This window comes from Crocuta crocuta, unplaced genomic scaffold (assembly GCF_008692635.1).
Source record: "Crocuta crocuta isolate KB4526 unplaced genomic scaffold, BGI_CrCroc_1.0 scaffold862, whole genome shotgun sequence".
In the NCBI taxonomy this organism is placed as follows: domain Eukaryota; kingdom Metazoa; phylum Chordata; class Mammalia; order Carnivora; family Hyaenidae; genus Crocuta; species Crocuta crocuta.
This window is the reverse complement of record NW_027529584.1, coordinates 408,220-424,133: the sequence shown is the minus strand read 5'-3', so window position 1 is coordinate 424,133 and position 15,914 is coordinate 408,220. Positions and strand designations below refer to the sequence as shown.

Below are 15,914 nucleotides of genomic sequence, written 5' to 3'. Positions count from 1 at the left end.
AGGGACAGCGTGTCCCCCGCCCCCAGCCTGGCTGCCCCGTCAGCGAGCCACAGCTCTGACCTCAGAACACGGCAACATTTGCCCGAGGGTGGAGCCATGAGCCTTTGGGGGACAGGGAGGGTCTACTTCGTACCTCAGGCAAGGGGCCCCAGAAAGCCTGAGCTCCCCTGGGTTATCCAGGTGGGCTCCCAGGCGCCGGCGCTGGTGTGGGGGGCGGTAGGTGGCCCGTGGAGAACACAAGCACCACTGAAACGCCGTGAGCTCGTGTTTGTGTGCGTCAGGTCAAACACCAGCAGACGAGATCCTCAGTACCCGTGTGTGCGTGAGGAGGGGCGTCGCTGAAAGTAGCAAACAGATCCCTGGCTTACGCGACATTCTAGAAATGACAGCACTCTAGAGTGATGGACAACAATCACTGGTTTTCGGGGCAGGGGGGAGGGTGTGGCTCCCAAGGGGTAACGGGAGGGGTGTCTTCAGGGAGGTGGAATCCGTATCCCCATGGCGGCCATGAGAATCTCTACGGACAACCGACCGCACGGAACCGTACACAGAAGGGGGAAGATGAACGCAGAACGTAGAATGCGCTGCACCCGATGCGGCCTGCAGCCTGGGCCGGGCCTGCGCCAACACGGCCCCTGGGGCCCAGTGACGGGAACGCGGGAAGGGCCGTGGCTGTTTATGTAACTTTCTGTGCGTCTAAAATTATTTCAAAATAAAAAGGTTTTAGAACGGAGCAGTTTTAACGAAAATAAGACAGGATGCTGCAGGCGCCAGGAACACCTTGGTGGCGCATGAACGGTGTCACGTGGGGAGCACGGCCGGGTCGCCCCGGGCCCCCACGTACATGACACACCTGGGGCCGGCCCGAGCTGCCTGACTCAGGGCTCCCGGGACAGGGCGGGGCACAGAGACGGAAGAGGGCAACTGAGCAGCCCTGGCCGGGCCCTGCAGGGCGCACACGCAGGGGAGACGGGCACACAGAGGCACCCGGCACCCTTCCTGTGCTACCGTGACCACGGCGTCCTTCGCACCCGCTGCTGGCAGACCAGGACCTGAGCTCCCTGAGAATGGCCCTCAGTGACTCCCCCCTTCCAGGCTGTGTTTCTAGGTCCAGGGTCCCCTCCAGCGATGGGGACCATGATGTGCCGCCTCCCCTGGGGCCGGGGAGAGGGGACGGACAGGCGTGCTGGCTCTGCCGGAGGGGACTTCAGAGCACTGGAGTGCCTGGGGCATCCACGGGGGCTAGCGGGGGGCGGGGGGGCAGCCCGCAGGATGCAGCGGGGACACGGCAAACCAGGGCGTGCGCGCTCCGTGTGCACCCACTCAGCGCTGGTCCAGACCCACCATGGGCACAACTTCTATTCACCCAAAAGGAGCAGAGAATCTTCAGTGTAACGTGACATCTCTCAGTTTTTAAATGCTGGTTAGCATTTCAGAGGCCCGTAAACAGTCCAGGCCGACGAGTCCCATCTACAGACGGCACGGCTCCTCCGTGCCTCCCGGCTGGTGTTTCCAGCGCCGGCTCGGGCTGGGCTGGGCGGCCCTTGTGGCCGCGGGTGACCCTGGGCACACAGGATGAGGGCTCTCAGACGGGGAGGTTACCGGCTTCCTGGGTGAACAGCAGGGACTCCTACTCCAGAGCAATGAGTGCCCACCTCAGCGGCGCCCTTCCTGGGGTGGGCAGCACAGACGTGAGGCCGCTACCATCCGGAGCCTCCCGCCGGAGTCGTCCGCCCCCGTGCCTCTAGCGCCAGCCATGCTCACTAGCACGGCGCAAATCAGGAAGACCAAACCACCCTGACGGGACGATCAGCTTTATCCTAAGCATGATGAATGGGAGAAATGGACGATTATCGGGGACGTTAACGGCATTCAGATATCGTAGTGCCATCCCCCCCTTGAGTGAAGGGAGCGGAAGACCACAGGCCCCAAGCCTCGAGCGGACCTGTGTCCAGATACTGGTTCCGAGGCCACAGGCCCCAGGCTCCGTCAGGCCGAGGTCTCCCCTCGAGCAAACCTTCCGTGGGAGCTGACAGCAGAAGGTCCTAACGGTGCAGGTGGGACGTCGCTGGGCTACAGGACGAACACAGACATGCTGTTTGGTGCCTGTTTGTCAGGGCGTTTGCCTAGCCCGCATCTGTCCGCGTGGGGCGACCCGGTCTGAGCCCTGCTTCCATCATACCCAGGAGCAAAGCTGTAGGGGGGCGGCCAAACCTCTCCCCACCTGCACTTGCTCCCAGAGAGAGCGGAGGAGTCGAGCTGCCCACACCCAACTGCCTCTCCAGCTCCTGGCCTCACCTCCCCTCCGGGCAGCAAGGGAAGTGGCTGTGGGGTGTCAGGATGTCAACCTCAGAGCCCAGAAGCTTCGGGTTCCTGTCTGGGTGGGTGGGAGTCAGGATAGCGAGGAGATGGGAGCTAGAGACCCATTACACCCAAAGCACGTCGCGCGGGAGGACACACCCTCCAGAAACTCCACCGGGCTCTCCCCCTTCTGGAAGAGAGGAGGGNCACCAGGGTTCCGGAGAGAACGACTATTGAATGGAGCCCGAAGGGCAAGCAGGTGTTAGAGGTCAGACAGAGCAGGATGCCCGAGGGACCAGCCAAGAGCAGACTGGCTGGGGCGCGGGGGGTGGGGGGGGGGGGCGGGGCGGGCCAGCACCTGGGAGGAGCCTGTGAGGGTCCCAGCATCACCAGCAGGAGGAAAGGCAGCCTCGACCCCGCTGATCCACCTGGCTGGCTTGTTTGAACATCTGTGTTTTTCAGCATTCAGGGCACTGTCCCCTCCCAGCGGGTGGCCCCCTGGGGAGCTGGCCCCCTGCAGGCATCGGGAGTGGGGCCACTCAGAAGCGGCCGGCCGTGTTCTGGTCGCGGTGGGAAGAGACCGCACCACCCCTGGCAGAAGTGCGGGACGTGCCCACTGGGACGCAGTACTCATAAAGAGAGCAGGACACACATCACAAGCACGACTGCTGGCGGGGCCAGCCCCGGCACCGGGCAGTTCTCAGCTCACTTCCGGCTCCGTGGGGGACAGGCGCGGGGGTGCCGTGCCCTGTAATCCGTGTCCAAGCAAGGCCGCCGTGAGTCAGCAGAGCAGTAGGTGAAACCAGGGAGCGCCCCGGGCAGGCTGGGGTAACAGCCATGTGTGGCGTCCCAACGTGCAAACAGGAGTGCGGGGCCATTTACGCAGGCCACATGCCTGCCACACGCCTGCTACGTGCCAGGCGCTGCCAGGGGCTCTCACTCTCACGCACGGTCAGGGGGACCCATGGCATAAGGTGGTACGAGCCCACGGCAGAGTGAGGAAAACAAAGCCAAGACGCACAAAAGCCAGGGTCACACACGCAGGCAGTGGCCGGGCAGGGCCAGGCCTCTCTGAACCCAGGCTCTGAGCTGGCTCTAGGTCCTAGATGCCCCCACTCATTCACGGGGACCTGGACGCAAGCCACCCAACCTCAGTGGGCCTCGCTGTCTTTGCCGATAACGGGTGAAGCGTGTCTTCCAGAACCCAATGCCGAACTGCAAAGTCAGACCCTGGGGGGCAGGGTAGGGGCTCCATTAGTGGAAGCTAGGAACCTTCCACCCCCTTTGGGCCTCAGCACGGATGCTGCTGGGGGCTGGGGGGGCAGCAATCCTAGTACCTCAGTCACCCAAGCTCCCTCATACCCCCCACCATTCGGATGGCTCTTCAGCACCTTAGAGCCCGTGCAACTCTATCAGAATCTGCTACGTTTCACCATCCGAGGGGACACTCAGTGTTGTTTGCCCAGTGACCCCGTGAACTAAGGAATGCCGTCCGCTGCCAGTTTAATACCCCTGCCTGGGCTGGCTCTTCCCTGCAAGCACAGCACACGGGAAAATCCATGTAAATTCACTGAAAGGGCTCTGAGTTCCGGAACCTCCGCAGGACAATGCAGTCTTGACCCCAGAATGGAACCGCGCCGTAGCCAAGGGGAGACTCTGGTAAGGGAAGCCGTCTCTTCAGTTGATGCCTTGCATTCTATGATGTGTGGACCCAGCACTGATAAAACACGAGAGTCTTAAACACTTGCTTTGGCTCATACGATTAAGCAGTTATCAAACCGTCCAACTTAAACGGCACTGGATTCTGAGCTGGTGGGTCTGACCACGGGAGCCCCCGCTGCGGTACGGACGCACGCCTGTCGNTCTTAAACACTTGCTTTGGCTCATACGATTAAGCAGTTATCAAACCGTCCAACTTAAACGGCACTGGATTCTGAGCTGGTGGGTCTGACATGGGAGCCCCCGCTGCGGTACGGACGCACGCCTGTCACGTGGCTTCACGGGGACGGATGGGGCTCGCTGGCAGGCCCTCAGAGCTCCCGTTTCGCCCTCAGGGGTGCCAACGATGGGCGGAGACGGTGGCATCTGGGATGCAGAGCGAGACGTGGGGTCGGCCCTGGGGCGGCCAAACTCCCAAATACTGGAGCGTACATAACTTCCTTGTCCCTAAGCACCTCGTCTTCTGGTAGGGACTCAGGGGGACGAGCTGCTAAGGCTGCTTCCGGGGTGAGGGGCAGAGGCCCCATGCCCACCACGATTCCTGGGCAGAGAGACTTCCTGAGACACATAGGACCTAAAATGTTAAGTATAAAACTTTGTGTGCCCACCTCTCAGATTCTCAGTATCCAAACCGGGATGTCTTGAGGATTCTAAAATTCAAGTGAGGGAGGGGCGATGACTGGGTCAACCACGTTCAGCTTCGTTTCCTGGACTTCTGGCTTCTCTCGTAGTGAAGTGTCACTGGTATGGCCAGTGCACAGGTGACACAGAAGAGCGTGCATGAGCTGTCCCTGCCGCAGTCACCGGGAAGCTGTGTGCTCCAGACGGCACAGCCACAGGAGGCAGGAGCCCCGAGGGGGGTTCTCGGGGGCCTTCCAGGGGCGCGGTGGGCATCACCGACAAGTGACCTTTCTGTGTTCAATGTGAGACTGTGATTTGTTGCTAAGCACACCTGAGCCTAACCTTACGCCTGCACCTGGGAACCAGGCCCAGCTTTCTGATGGGTCCAAACCCATGTGCTCCTTCACCCACATGCTCACTCACTCACCACCTGGTCACCAAGTATGCTAACACCCACCCAGCAGGGTGACGCCTCCCTCAGGGCCCAGCGACACGGCACCAGCACATTTAGGGACCCGTGGGAATGTTTGCATTTTGGTTTCCTTGAAAATCAGGAAAAGAATATAAGAAGAATGACTCCAACCTGGATGACATTCCTCTGGACACCCAGGCAGACGTGTGCAAAATGTAGTGTTTAGTATTTTCACAAGGCAAAGGGACCTAGAGCCCAGGGAAGACACGACACAGCCCAGAGGCTGGGTCCCGCCTCAAGGAGACCCCAGGCCTGTCTGGCTCAGGAGTGTGCTGTCTGCTCTGGGAAGTCTCCCCAAATGCAACCCTGGGGTGAAAGGAGCCTGTGAGGGTGAGCATCTGGCGTCGCAGGCTGATTCTGCCTCGTCCACGAGCGGACGACCAGCAAGCTGGGGGCAAAGGAGTGAAGCGCTAGGAAGCCGCGTGGGTTATGAGCCACAGAGCAGCCAAAACGCACACGCAAAGCACACAGCACGGACACTGCGACCGCAAGCCCCACAACAGACCCCAGAGGCTGCCCCCTCCCACCCTGGGAGAGCCTACGCTCCCCTGCACACCTCTCCTCGGCCGCCCCAGACAGCGTCCCCAGGGGGCCCGCCTGCCCTCAGGGGCCCAGCTCTGCTCTTGCGAGCTGTGCGTCCCTGGGCACGTGGCTCCATCTCTGTGCCTGACTGCCCAGTGAAGAGGACAACAGGGGCCACCTCACCGGGTCCGGTGCCCGGCGGCTAGTGACCATATGGCGTGCGCAACCATTGTGTGATTCCACTCTTGCTGCAGTTTCGCCGGTAGCAGAGCAGAGCCCAGCTCCCGGTGAGGACAGGACAGTGAGGGCCCGGGAAGCCAGGCTGCAGCGCAGAGGCTGAAGGTCTGGGCTCTGGCACCAACTTCCTGGGGTTTGAGTCCCAATTTTGCTTCCTACTAGCTTGTCTTGGCCAAGTCACTTAACCTGACTGTGCTCAGCTGTCGTGGAGATTAAGTGAATATGCGCACTATGTCCTAGACGTCCATAGGGGCATCCTTACAACAGCGCTTGGCACAAAGTAAGAGTTCAATAAACACTACAGTCCATGCTATTTTTGTTGTTACTATTATTGATTTCAAAACACTCCACTTCTTTGTCTTGAAATAACTCCCTCATAACGTGTTTAATAAAGTGCTAACAGGGTGCTCTGTCTGGATTCTGGAAGAGCTCTATTTTCAGTTCGTTCCCGACACCCGTCTTTGCTAAGCCCCGAAGCTAGCCCCAGCGAGTCTGTGGGTGCTGGGACTCTGCACGCGTCCTGAACAGGAATAGACCCAGCTCCCCTCCTCTTGCCCCCAAACATCCTGGTCATCCACTCATCAGAAAATGGGGTCTGGGACACCCACAGACCCGGCTCTGACCACACCAATGCTCTGACGGGTTTTATGTATATCATGTGTCTTGAGGCAGTCCTTACTAGTCCTGTTTACTGTCTCGCTGGGCAAGGCAAGGGCTGTTCTAGGCTGTTGCGCTGAGGATAACACCTGACCAGTAGAGGAGACCAGCGTGCTGCGTAGGATGCACAGACCCTCCAGGGACACAGCCACGTTCCAGCACAAGCATGTGGCAAGCTGCAGATGCCCCCCATCAACACATCTGGTGACAGTGGGGGGCCAGAGGGGTGGAAGCTCAGGTCACTAAGATGCTGAGCCACAGATCGGCCAAGACCCGAGGGGATGGCTGGTCCCATACGCTCTCCTTCCCCGGACCAGCCTTGCAGACACCAAACTATGCCTCCCAGACACGAGCTGCATCAGAACTGGGACCCGCCCCCCCAGGGTCCTGGCTGCCCCTCCAGAGTGTCTGACCCCGCAGGGTGGGCAGGACCCAAGAGCCTGAGTTTCTAACAAGCTCCCAGGTAATGCAGACACTGCTGGCCTGGAACCCAACTTTGAGAACCACTGGTCCTCAAAGTGGGAAAATCCTCCCTTCTGTGAATACGTGATCCGACTCAGAGTTTTGGAAAACACTCAAAACCCCGTTCAGAGGGACACGCGGTTCCTCTCGCTCCCCGGGGGCAGGGGAGTTAGTGAGAAGCACGGCAGCTTGTTAGTGGAAAAAGGTAAGCCCACAGCACAAACACAAAAGGCGGAGTGATCAGAGGCCAGGACCGAATCCTGATGACAGAGCGGCTGCATCCTGGGCTCTGGCCCCCGGACCCCGAGGGCACAATCAGCCTTGCCAGTTCCCACCCCACCGCACGGTCATCAGGGCTCGGAGACGCCCTCCCAGATTGACCGCTACAGCCTCGGAGGAAAACGGGAGACCAGGTTCGCTGGGCCTGCTCAACACATGCGAGACCAGAGCCTGTGCCCTGGGGCCCCCCATACCCCCTGCAAGTGGCTCCCCGAGCCCCCAGCCCCGCTGCATCAGGAGGAACCACCAGCTGCCGGTAGCGGTGGTAGAAGACGTGGGTTGAGCCGGCCCAGGGACCCAGGGGCGCCCCATGCACGGGGAGGCATCGCCAAGCACATGCGGGGACACGAGCTTCCCTCAAATACCTGCATGCTGTCCAGGGTGCTCTGGGTGAAGCGCAAAGCAGGACGCAATCACAGGACGATGTTGTAAACAAAAGAAGACAGAGCATTCTCAGCACATCTGCACGGCCTTTCCCATGCGTTAAACCCAACGCGCGTCATGGTACCACCACGTCCCGAAGCCCGCACGGCGCTTGGGGCTCGGCAGGCAGCTCCGGGTGCGGGTGGGAAGGAGGACGTGAAGCCAGTGGGCTCCGGGCGATGGGGACAGGAGGCAGACGTGCAGCCAGAAGACGGTCTGAATGGAAGTGGGGGGTGGTGTGGGGGGGTCAGGCAGGGGCGGAGGTCATCTGTCAGGGAGAAGCACGGCCACTCGGGGGTCTGTCTCCATTCTCTTGGGTTATGTATTCCCCCTGCCATTCATCACACTCACCCCTCCAGATATTCATTAGCTAATGGACGCTCTCAAAAAATCAATTTTAATACATGTGATGGTAGTGAAGCGACCTTTCCCTGCGGGAGGAATAGATGTTAAAAGGCAACGTAAGAGATGTGAGAAAAGCACACACGCGGCTGTCCGTGGCCGCTGGTCCCCTGCGGGGGAAGGACGAGGTCATCTCGGGGGACAGCCGCGTTCCGTGCCTGGGGATGGCAGGCCTAGCAACACCCCACGCCTGTGCATCTGAGGGAAGGGGTCGCTGACGGCCTGACCTCTGTCTGTGCCGGTGGGAGACCCAGCGTGTTAGCCCCATTTACCACGCACACAGCGTACAGGTGGCTGGGCCTCGGGGGGAGCCTGAGTTCGTCCAGACCTGCGCATCTGCCACTCCCGGGGCGCTGTCAGGCCCCAGGCGAGGGACAGAGGTGTGGCCACTCCTCCCAGGACCCCATGCGGGTGGGACTTTGCACCAGCTCCCTGCTGAGCCCTCCCCGGCACCACCGGGAATGGCTGTGGAGAAGCCCCCCCGCCGGCTGTTCACTGGGGACAGTGCTGAGGCAGCAGTCACCGCAGATGCCGGTCACCCTTTGATCACCTCTGTCGTCTCCCTCTGGCTCTGCAAATGCCTCCTGAGATACCACTGCCAAATGCTTCCCCAGGATCAGTGCCGTCCCCAAAAATGTCCCCTGCATGGTCCGTCCGCGGCTGGGCGCCCATGGGAAAGGCCCAGCCACGCTCTCTCCTTATTCCCGTGCAAAAGCGTGCCCTCGTCCTCCTCACACGCCACCCAAGAGGCACCCACGGGGGACAGCAGGTCAGATCTGCGGCCCCCAGCTCCAAGGCAGGCAGTGTGGCCATGGGGACAGGGCGTCCCCTCTCTGTGTGGTCGCTGTGCGTGCAGACCCCACGTGGGGACGGGCACTCAGCACTAGTGACTGGTGCCCAGTGGGTGCTCGAAGCCGTGAGCCGCTTCGGTGCGGCGTGAATGCCCGTGTTTGTCCCCGAGCTCACCCCCCCCACCCCCGGCCCCGGGCAGCTGGCCAAGCTCTGGCACTTACCTCTAGCAGCTGCACGGCGCCTTCATGCTCCTTCTTAGCTTCAACCTGAGCCTTTTTTAAGATAAAAAGAGAAAACAGTCAAGGCTTAAAGCAAGGGAAAGAAAAGAATATCAGATTAATGTTCGGATCATGAGGGCATTATCCCCACTAAGAAGCCCCACAGTTCTGAGGATCTACATCAGTTCTTGTTTATCTCTCCTCCGGAAGAGATGGAAGGGATTCTGACCAGCTGGGATGCTTGTTGTGAAAACCAGAAAGCGTGCCCTGATCTGGCAGTGAAGGGATGGGCTGGGCGGAGCATGAGGGGAGGCCCCGGTCCCGGTCCTGACTCCTGATGGGCGGTCATGTGCGAAAGGTGGCTGGGCCCAGAAAGGCAGGACGATGCTGCCCGAGGCCTTGGGCGCGTCACCATGTCCCTAGGTACCCTCCACTGCCTTCCACCGCCATGTAGACTTGAGCCCCAAGTAGCTGAAGGTCGGATGGGATGTCTCCAGGCCCTAGGACAGGCAGAGACAGGGTCCCAAGCACCTGGCAGGTTCTCAGGAGCTCAGCCAACAGCAGGGGCGCTCCTCCTCCAAGTACTTGAAGCAAAGCCATCTGCTCCACAGAACGAGACATGTTACAAGTTTCACTAAACCCGTTTCTCAGGATGGCTGCTGCCCGAACCAGATGGAGAGTTCTCGCAAAACCGAAACACAACGTTATCATCCGATGTCCCCCGCAGACCCGAGGTCTGGCCTTGTGATGCCAGTGAATATCTGCTGCCTGTCTGCCTGGCACTCACGGCCTCCTCTCCCGGGAAGAGTCCGGAGTGCTCTGGGGACACAGCCCCCGTGCCACATGCAACTCCACTGGCTGGTTTAAGGGCAGGCGTGCAGCCAGGTTACAGCAAAGATGCTTTGCCTGGGGAGGCTGGGGGAGAGGGGATAGACACTCCTCGCCTACTGGATCCAAGCCAGAGTCAAGGACAGTGTGGAGCACCAGAGCGGTCTGGCCACCATGAGGGGCGAGGCTGGAGTGGTCTGGGGCCTCCAGCTGGAAATCAAACATGAAGCCAATCAGAGGAAAGCAAAGGCAGGGGTGTGCTGGATCCAGCCGCGTCTGAAGCCTGCCGTTTCAGCCACGTGCACGACTAAAACCCCCTTTCTGTTTTCTGTCCCTCGAAACCAAGAGTCCTAATGGACACACTCATCAGCTGTTTGAGAATACGTTTCCCACTTTCAAGCTGGAGGCGCTGGAGTTCAGTGAGAGCCCGAGGTTGACTCCCTCGCCAGGAAGGGAAGCCTGCCCCCGCACCCTGTGGCCACACGGATGCCCCCTCACGTTGGGTTCATTCCCAAAAGAACCCAGAAGTGGGTCTTTGGAGAGGTCTGTCTCCTGCTACTGCAAGCACCTGCCTTGGAATTTGGAGCACTAATGAAGGATCCGTATGCTCAAGTGAGACTGACATTTAGAATTCTCGGTTCTAGAGCAGCCCTGCCTGCGGGCGCCGGCATGGTAATGAGGGAGGGCCACCCACCTCGAAGAAGCCAGACAGTGTTATCTTAACAGCCTCTCAGGAGGCGGCGGGAGCCCGGCTTCCCGGCACGTGGGGCACTGCGAGGCAGGCTGACACTCCCGTTGACTTTACCCACATGCACCTCACGGGCGCTGTTCCCCCAGGAGGGGCTTCGAGAGCAGGGGCAGCGAACAGACTCCCAGACTGATCACACCGTCCCTGAATTCATGCAATCTTCAGAGTGCTGAAAAACGTTCCTTTCAAAGCAGAAATGAGAGCGACGAAATAACAAAACAGGGTAGAAGAAACAGCCATCCAGAGAACATATAGAGATTATAAATAACCCCACCGTCAAGCCAGTTGAGTCAAAGATAGTTTCCAACTGGCAGGATGAAAAATAACCAAAAAAAAAAAAAAAAAAACCCCAAAGCAGTCTATGAAAACTCCGCCAAGTTTTTGGTAATGCTGGGTTTCCGGCTTCAAGAGAGAATCGGGAGTTCGTTTTCGTAGGCTATTGCAAGCTGGGCCATTTGGGCAATCAGAATAGATTGTTAAAATTAACAGTTAAAATTGGCAGCGCTGAATTCTCAAAACATCTAAGCAACAGCTTAAGTGAAGCTCATTTGGGGGCCGCTGCCAGCTTGCGGGGAAGCTGCGACCTTCATGCAGGCACAATCTCCTACAGAGCAAGGGGACACGGGAGAGGGACCCCGAGGCTCAGGGTCCAATTCAAAGGATGCGGGCCGCCGTCCAGGGGACCCAGCATCCAGGGCGGTGGCTCCCAGGGAGGCGTAGGGGTACAGACATGCTGGCCCCTAGGTCTGGACACTTGGCTGGGACGGGCCGTGCACCAAACGTCCACTGACTGTGATGACCACTGGATGCTGGGGGGGGTGCAGCAGGCGAGGGCATCGCGGGAGCTGCGGACAAGCGGCCGGTGGTCACGGAACTGGGCTGGGGGCTCTGAGGAGCCTCCCGTCCGAGCTGATGAACAGACGCCTACCCCGGGCGTGCACCACGGGAGCACACAGCCCGGGAGCGAGTGCTCCACTGAACAAACACAGGCTTAGGGTCAGTCTGTGATCCTCCATCACGGGAGGATGCGCAACAGGCATCCGGGAAAGGCCCTTGGAACGTAAGCAAAGCACCGATCACAACCCACGTGGCGGGCTCAGCTTCTCTCACGGCACAATCCAGTGACGGTGCCGAGAGAGCCACCATTTCACACGTGGGAGGAGCTCTAAGCCACAGAAAAATCGGTCAGGTCTGCGGATGAATTTTAAATACAGAAAAGCCCTTAGATCATTGTCATGGCTACTGTCCTCAGGCAAAGATGTCACTTGAACAAGAAATCCAAAGTCGGAAGCAGCGATGAGGCTGGAGTCTGGCCATCGGTCACCTAGAGAGGGAGGGTCGGGTCTGGGAACCAGACTGCTGGGGGGCGGGCCGTGGCAGGGCGGGGCCATATCGGCAGTCCCTTCCTGGGGCACTGATGGACCACCGCTCATTCCCCGTCCAGTGCCCTCGGTGCCTCACTGTCCACGTTTGCGAGCACCTGCTCCCCGTGGGGCAGCGATCTGGGAGCACAGACACTCACTCCTCTCTGGAGACAGACGATCGGCAAGTCGGTGGCACTGAGCAGATAGCAGGCACATCACCCCATGGGCGCAGGGGCAGGGAGGGGAGCCCGTGTCAGGCGGGTTGGCAGGGCAGAGACTTCAGGCACAAAGGTAAGCCAGCTCTGCCGCCATCCGGGGACCAGGCATCCCGGGCGAAGATCCGAGAGGGGGCAGATCTGGTGCAGCTGAGGAACAGAGGCCAGCGTGGCCACAGCACGACAAGAAAAGCAGGGGTGGGGAGACGAGGAGGCAGGGAGGCGGAACTCAGGGGAGGCGAGCAGGCACTGGGTCAGGGTCGGGCGGTGACCCTCCGTCATCCACTCACAACAGGACTTTGCACATTTAACATAAACGTTCACAGACACCTTGGTGGCTCAGGCGGTTAAGTGTCCAACTCAGGTCACGATCTCACGGTTCGTGGGTTCGAGCCCCACGTCGGGCTCTGTGCTGACAGTTCGGAGCCTGGAGCTGCTTCCAATTTTGTGTCTCCCTCTCTCTCTGTACCTCCCCTGCTCATGCTCTGTCTCTCTCTCTCAAACATAAAAATTAAATTAAATAAATGTTGGGTGTCACTGTCCCGACTGTCACTATCCGTGGCCCCTTCCCACCCTGCCTCACTCACTGCTGTGTCACTAGCCCCTGAAACATCACTGACAAGAGGGGCTCAATGATTACTGAACTGTTTGTTGACTGGATGAAAGCGAGGATTCTGGACTGAGCTCCGGGCTCCCCGATTCCCATGATGGGTGTCCCACAGCAGAGCCGGGGGTCCTGCCCTGCTCAGCCACCTTCTGTATTTTGAGACGACACCTTCCCAGCTACCAGAGCTACGGGTGGGCGGATTCCCACTCCAACAGTCTTGGCATCTGTATCTTTTTTTCCTTCCCTCAACAATGTTTCTGCTTCCTTCTCTCAGGCACCTCACTGGGTGGTGGATGAGCTGAACTTCTGGGAGACAGAGGCACCCCAAGGAAGACTTGGGTCCCGGGTCCCGCCAGGGGCGAGGCTGAAGCCACGCAGGAGTGTCCAAGCCCTGCCTGTGTTTCAAAGGAACTGATACACGTGCTGTCCCTCAAGGAAAAGGGACACTGCAGGCGATCTGGCAAAGCAGAGATGGGCGTAAAGGGCGTTCCCGAGACGCGGGCGAAGGGGATGTCCCAGGAGAAACCAGTGTGGACGGGGGGGGGTGGGGTCTCCAGGCAGAGACTGGGGAAGGTGGAGCTACCGCCTCCCCACAGGTAACCATCCTGGGAGGGACCCGCGGCTCTGGCAGACAGTTCGGGGGAAAGGAAGTGGCGGGCACACAGAACTAAGCAGACAGAGGTAGTCAACTCCTGGGGAGAGGAAAGGCCATGCGTAAAAGGAGATGCCGCCGTGTGCAGAGCCAGGCAGGGCGGGTACAGGGTCAGTGCTGCCAGTGACACGGTTCAATCTGGAATTGGCGCCGAGGTGTCGCTGGATGAAGGAAGGGGGTCCACCAGCCAGCGTGGAGAGCCAGTGTGGCAGCTAGCGTGACAGCTGGCGTGCACCGTTGGTATTTAGACCCTTAGGACCAGGTGAGGTCGCCCCGGGAGCCAGTGTAGACGGAGAGGAGAGGTGGTTTGCAGACCCAGTCATGGGAATGCCCAAGATGTTTATAGGGATCTGAGTGGATGGAAAATTACCACACACAGTGGCGTCCTGGAGGCCTGAGCAGAGGGACTGACCACCCACAGCTGCTCTGGGTCCAAGAGGATGAGGACAGAGGGCCAGCCTTTGGCGTGATGTCCCCGTGTGGGTGACAGCAAGGGCCACTTCGTCACCAAGAGGAGGGCTGGGGATCCATGGGGGTTGGTTCAAGAAAGCCGGGGAGCTCTGGTCAGAGAGAACAATCACCCTGCTGTCTCTGGACCTCAGAGAGTTCTGGTACTTTTATCGTGGTAGGGGGACAAGAGCCAGACTTTGGTCAGCCCCGAGCCTTAAGGGGGAGCACCCCGGCCTGGCGGGTTCAGAGCAAACCAGTGTGTGCTGTTTCCTAGCCGCGTGGCATCTGGCCAGCTTCCTCGATTCGGAAACGGGACGACGACGGTACACACTCTGTAGGGTCATCATGGGCTTGAATCAAGTCACTCTTGTTAAAAACCATCCCTGGCACCCAGGAAGCACCTGGCCTCTCTTAGTGTAAAGATGTCATTTGTTCTCTTAGTGCTTTCTAATTCCTGTGACGTGGGACCCCACGGCTGCCCAGGCCCAGTGTCCCCCACCCCAGGCTGTCCACTGTCCACAGGTCTCCACGGCCCTGGGATGTTTACATGGGAAGGAAACACCCCCTCCATGGTCTTTTCCCAGGAAATGGAAACACGAACGACGGCACCCAAGAGTGTTGCCCTGTCCAGCAACGCCCCTCCCCACGCAGCCTGGGGCCCCTCGCGAACCGACGCATGTGAGACTGGGTCTCGGCACGTGCAGAACCACACCGCTGCAGTGCGTTTTCTCAGGAACTGCAGTGACCGTCGAGGCCCGACAGGCCCCGAGTCAGCCTGGACGTCCCCCTCCCCACAGGCCCCACCCCTGCCCTTCCCACCACAGCCGCTGAGCGGATCGTTCACCCTCCAATCGGGTGCTGAGATGTGTCCGTGCCTTCCCTCTCCAGCCGCCGCCCCAGTCCAAGACTCTGGACTTCACAGCCGCGGCCAGCAGCCTCCCTGCCTCTCCACACACTAATCCGCAGCGCGATGCTCGAAAGAAGCGCATTGGACCCCGCTACACCCCTGCCTCGACGCTTCACCTTGCAATGAGATCAAGCTCCCGCAGAGCACCTGGGGCTTGGCGGCACCTGTCAGGGGCACACTCCTGCCCGCCGGGCATGGCCCGCGTCCCTCCAGGGGCCTCCTTCCCCGGCACAGGGAGCAGACAGCCCACATTTGTTGCTGAATGTGAGTAACATGCTGGCCCTCCCTGGTGGAAATCCTTCGCAAATACAAACTGTGAAGAAGCTGCCCATCTTGTTCCACTCCAGGTTCGACCTTGCTCTTCAAATGTTTTGTTTAAAAACGAGAGTGCTGAGAAATTACAAAATGGGCACATTGCTTTGCATTCGTTTCTCTTCTCTGCTCCCACCATCACGAGGCATCAGAGTGTCCAAAATAGAGACCATGAGGAAAGCCACGAAAGGAGACGGGAACCTGGAAAGCGCGGGGAAGTGGGATAACAGAACTGGCTCCAGCCTCGGCCTCGGGGGCTTCGTAACAAGAGCCCTGGGCTGCTGGGAACACTCTGCTGAGAGAGACCGGCCCGTCGCTCCCGGCAGGACACACGTATTTCGCGGGCTTCTGTCTGCGTGGGAGGCGCNNNNGGGGCGGGGGGGGGGGGGGGGGGGGGGGGGGGGGGGGGGGGGGGGCCCTGGGGCTTTGGGGCCACAGGGAGCAGGTGCAGGGGCCAGGCAGCCGTGTCTGGGCTCCTGAGGTCCCTTCCGCACAGAGAGCAAACAAAAGAGCAGCATTGCTGCCAGGACGCCAGCGAGCCGCATCCTTTGGGGAGAAAACGCTGCTTCTCGGAGCGCCGGCCACCTCGTCACGGCAGGTAATAGACCGTCCCCATCAGCACCGGCTGAACGACATCCATCCTTGACTGGAGGGGCAGCCTTGGAAGGTCTCTACCCGGCACAAGGTCTGCTCCCGAACTCGGGGGGAGAGGCCGTGCCGGCAGGG

At 59.9% G+C, this 15,914-nt stretch overlaps 1 protein-coding gene across 1 annotated transcript in view; it reads right to left on the bottom strand.

The window, feature by feature from the left end:
* The window catches only part of RIMBP2 (RIMS binding protein 2), a 93,820-nt gene that overhangs the window by 52,066 nt on the left and 25,840 nt on the right, over nt 1-15,914 (bottom strand). Inside the window, exon 4 of the mRNA XM_077761720.1 lies at nt 9,109-9,159. Coding sequence (XP_077617846.1) covers nt 9,109-9,159 — 51 coding nt within the window. The remainder of the gene's footprint in view (nt 1-9,108; nt 9,160-15,914) is intronic.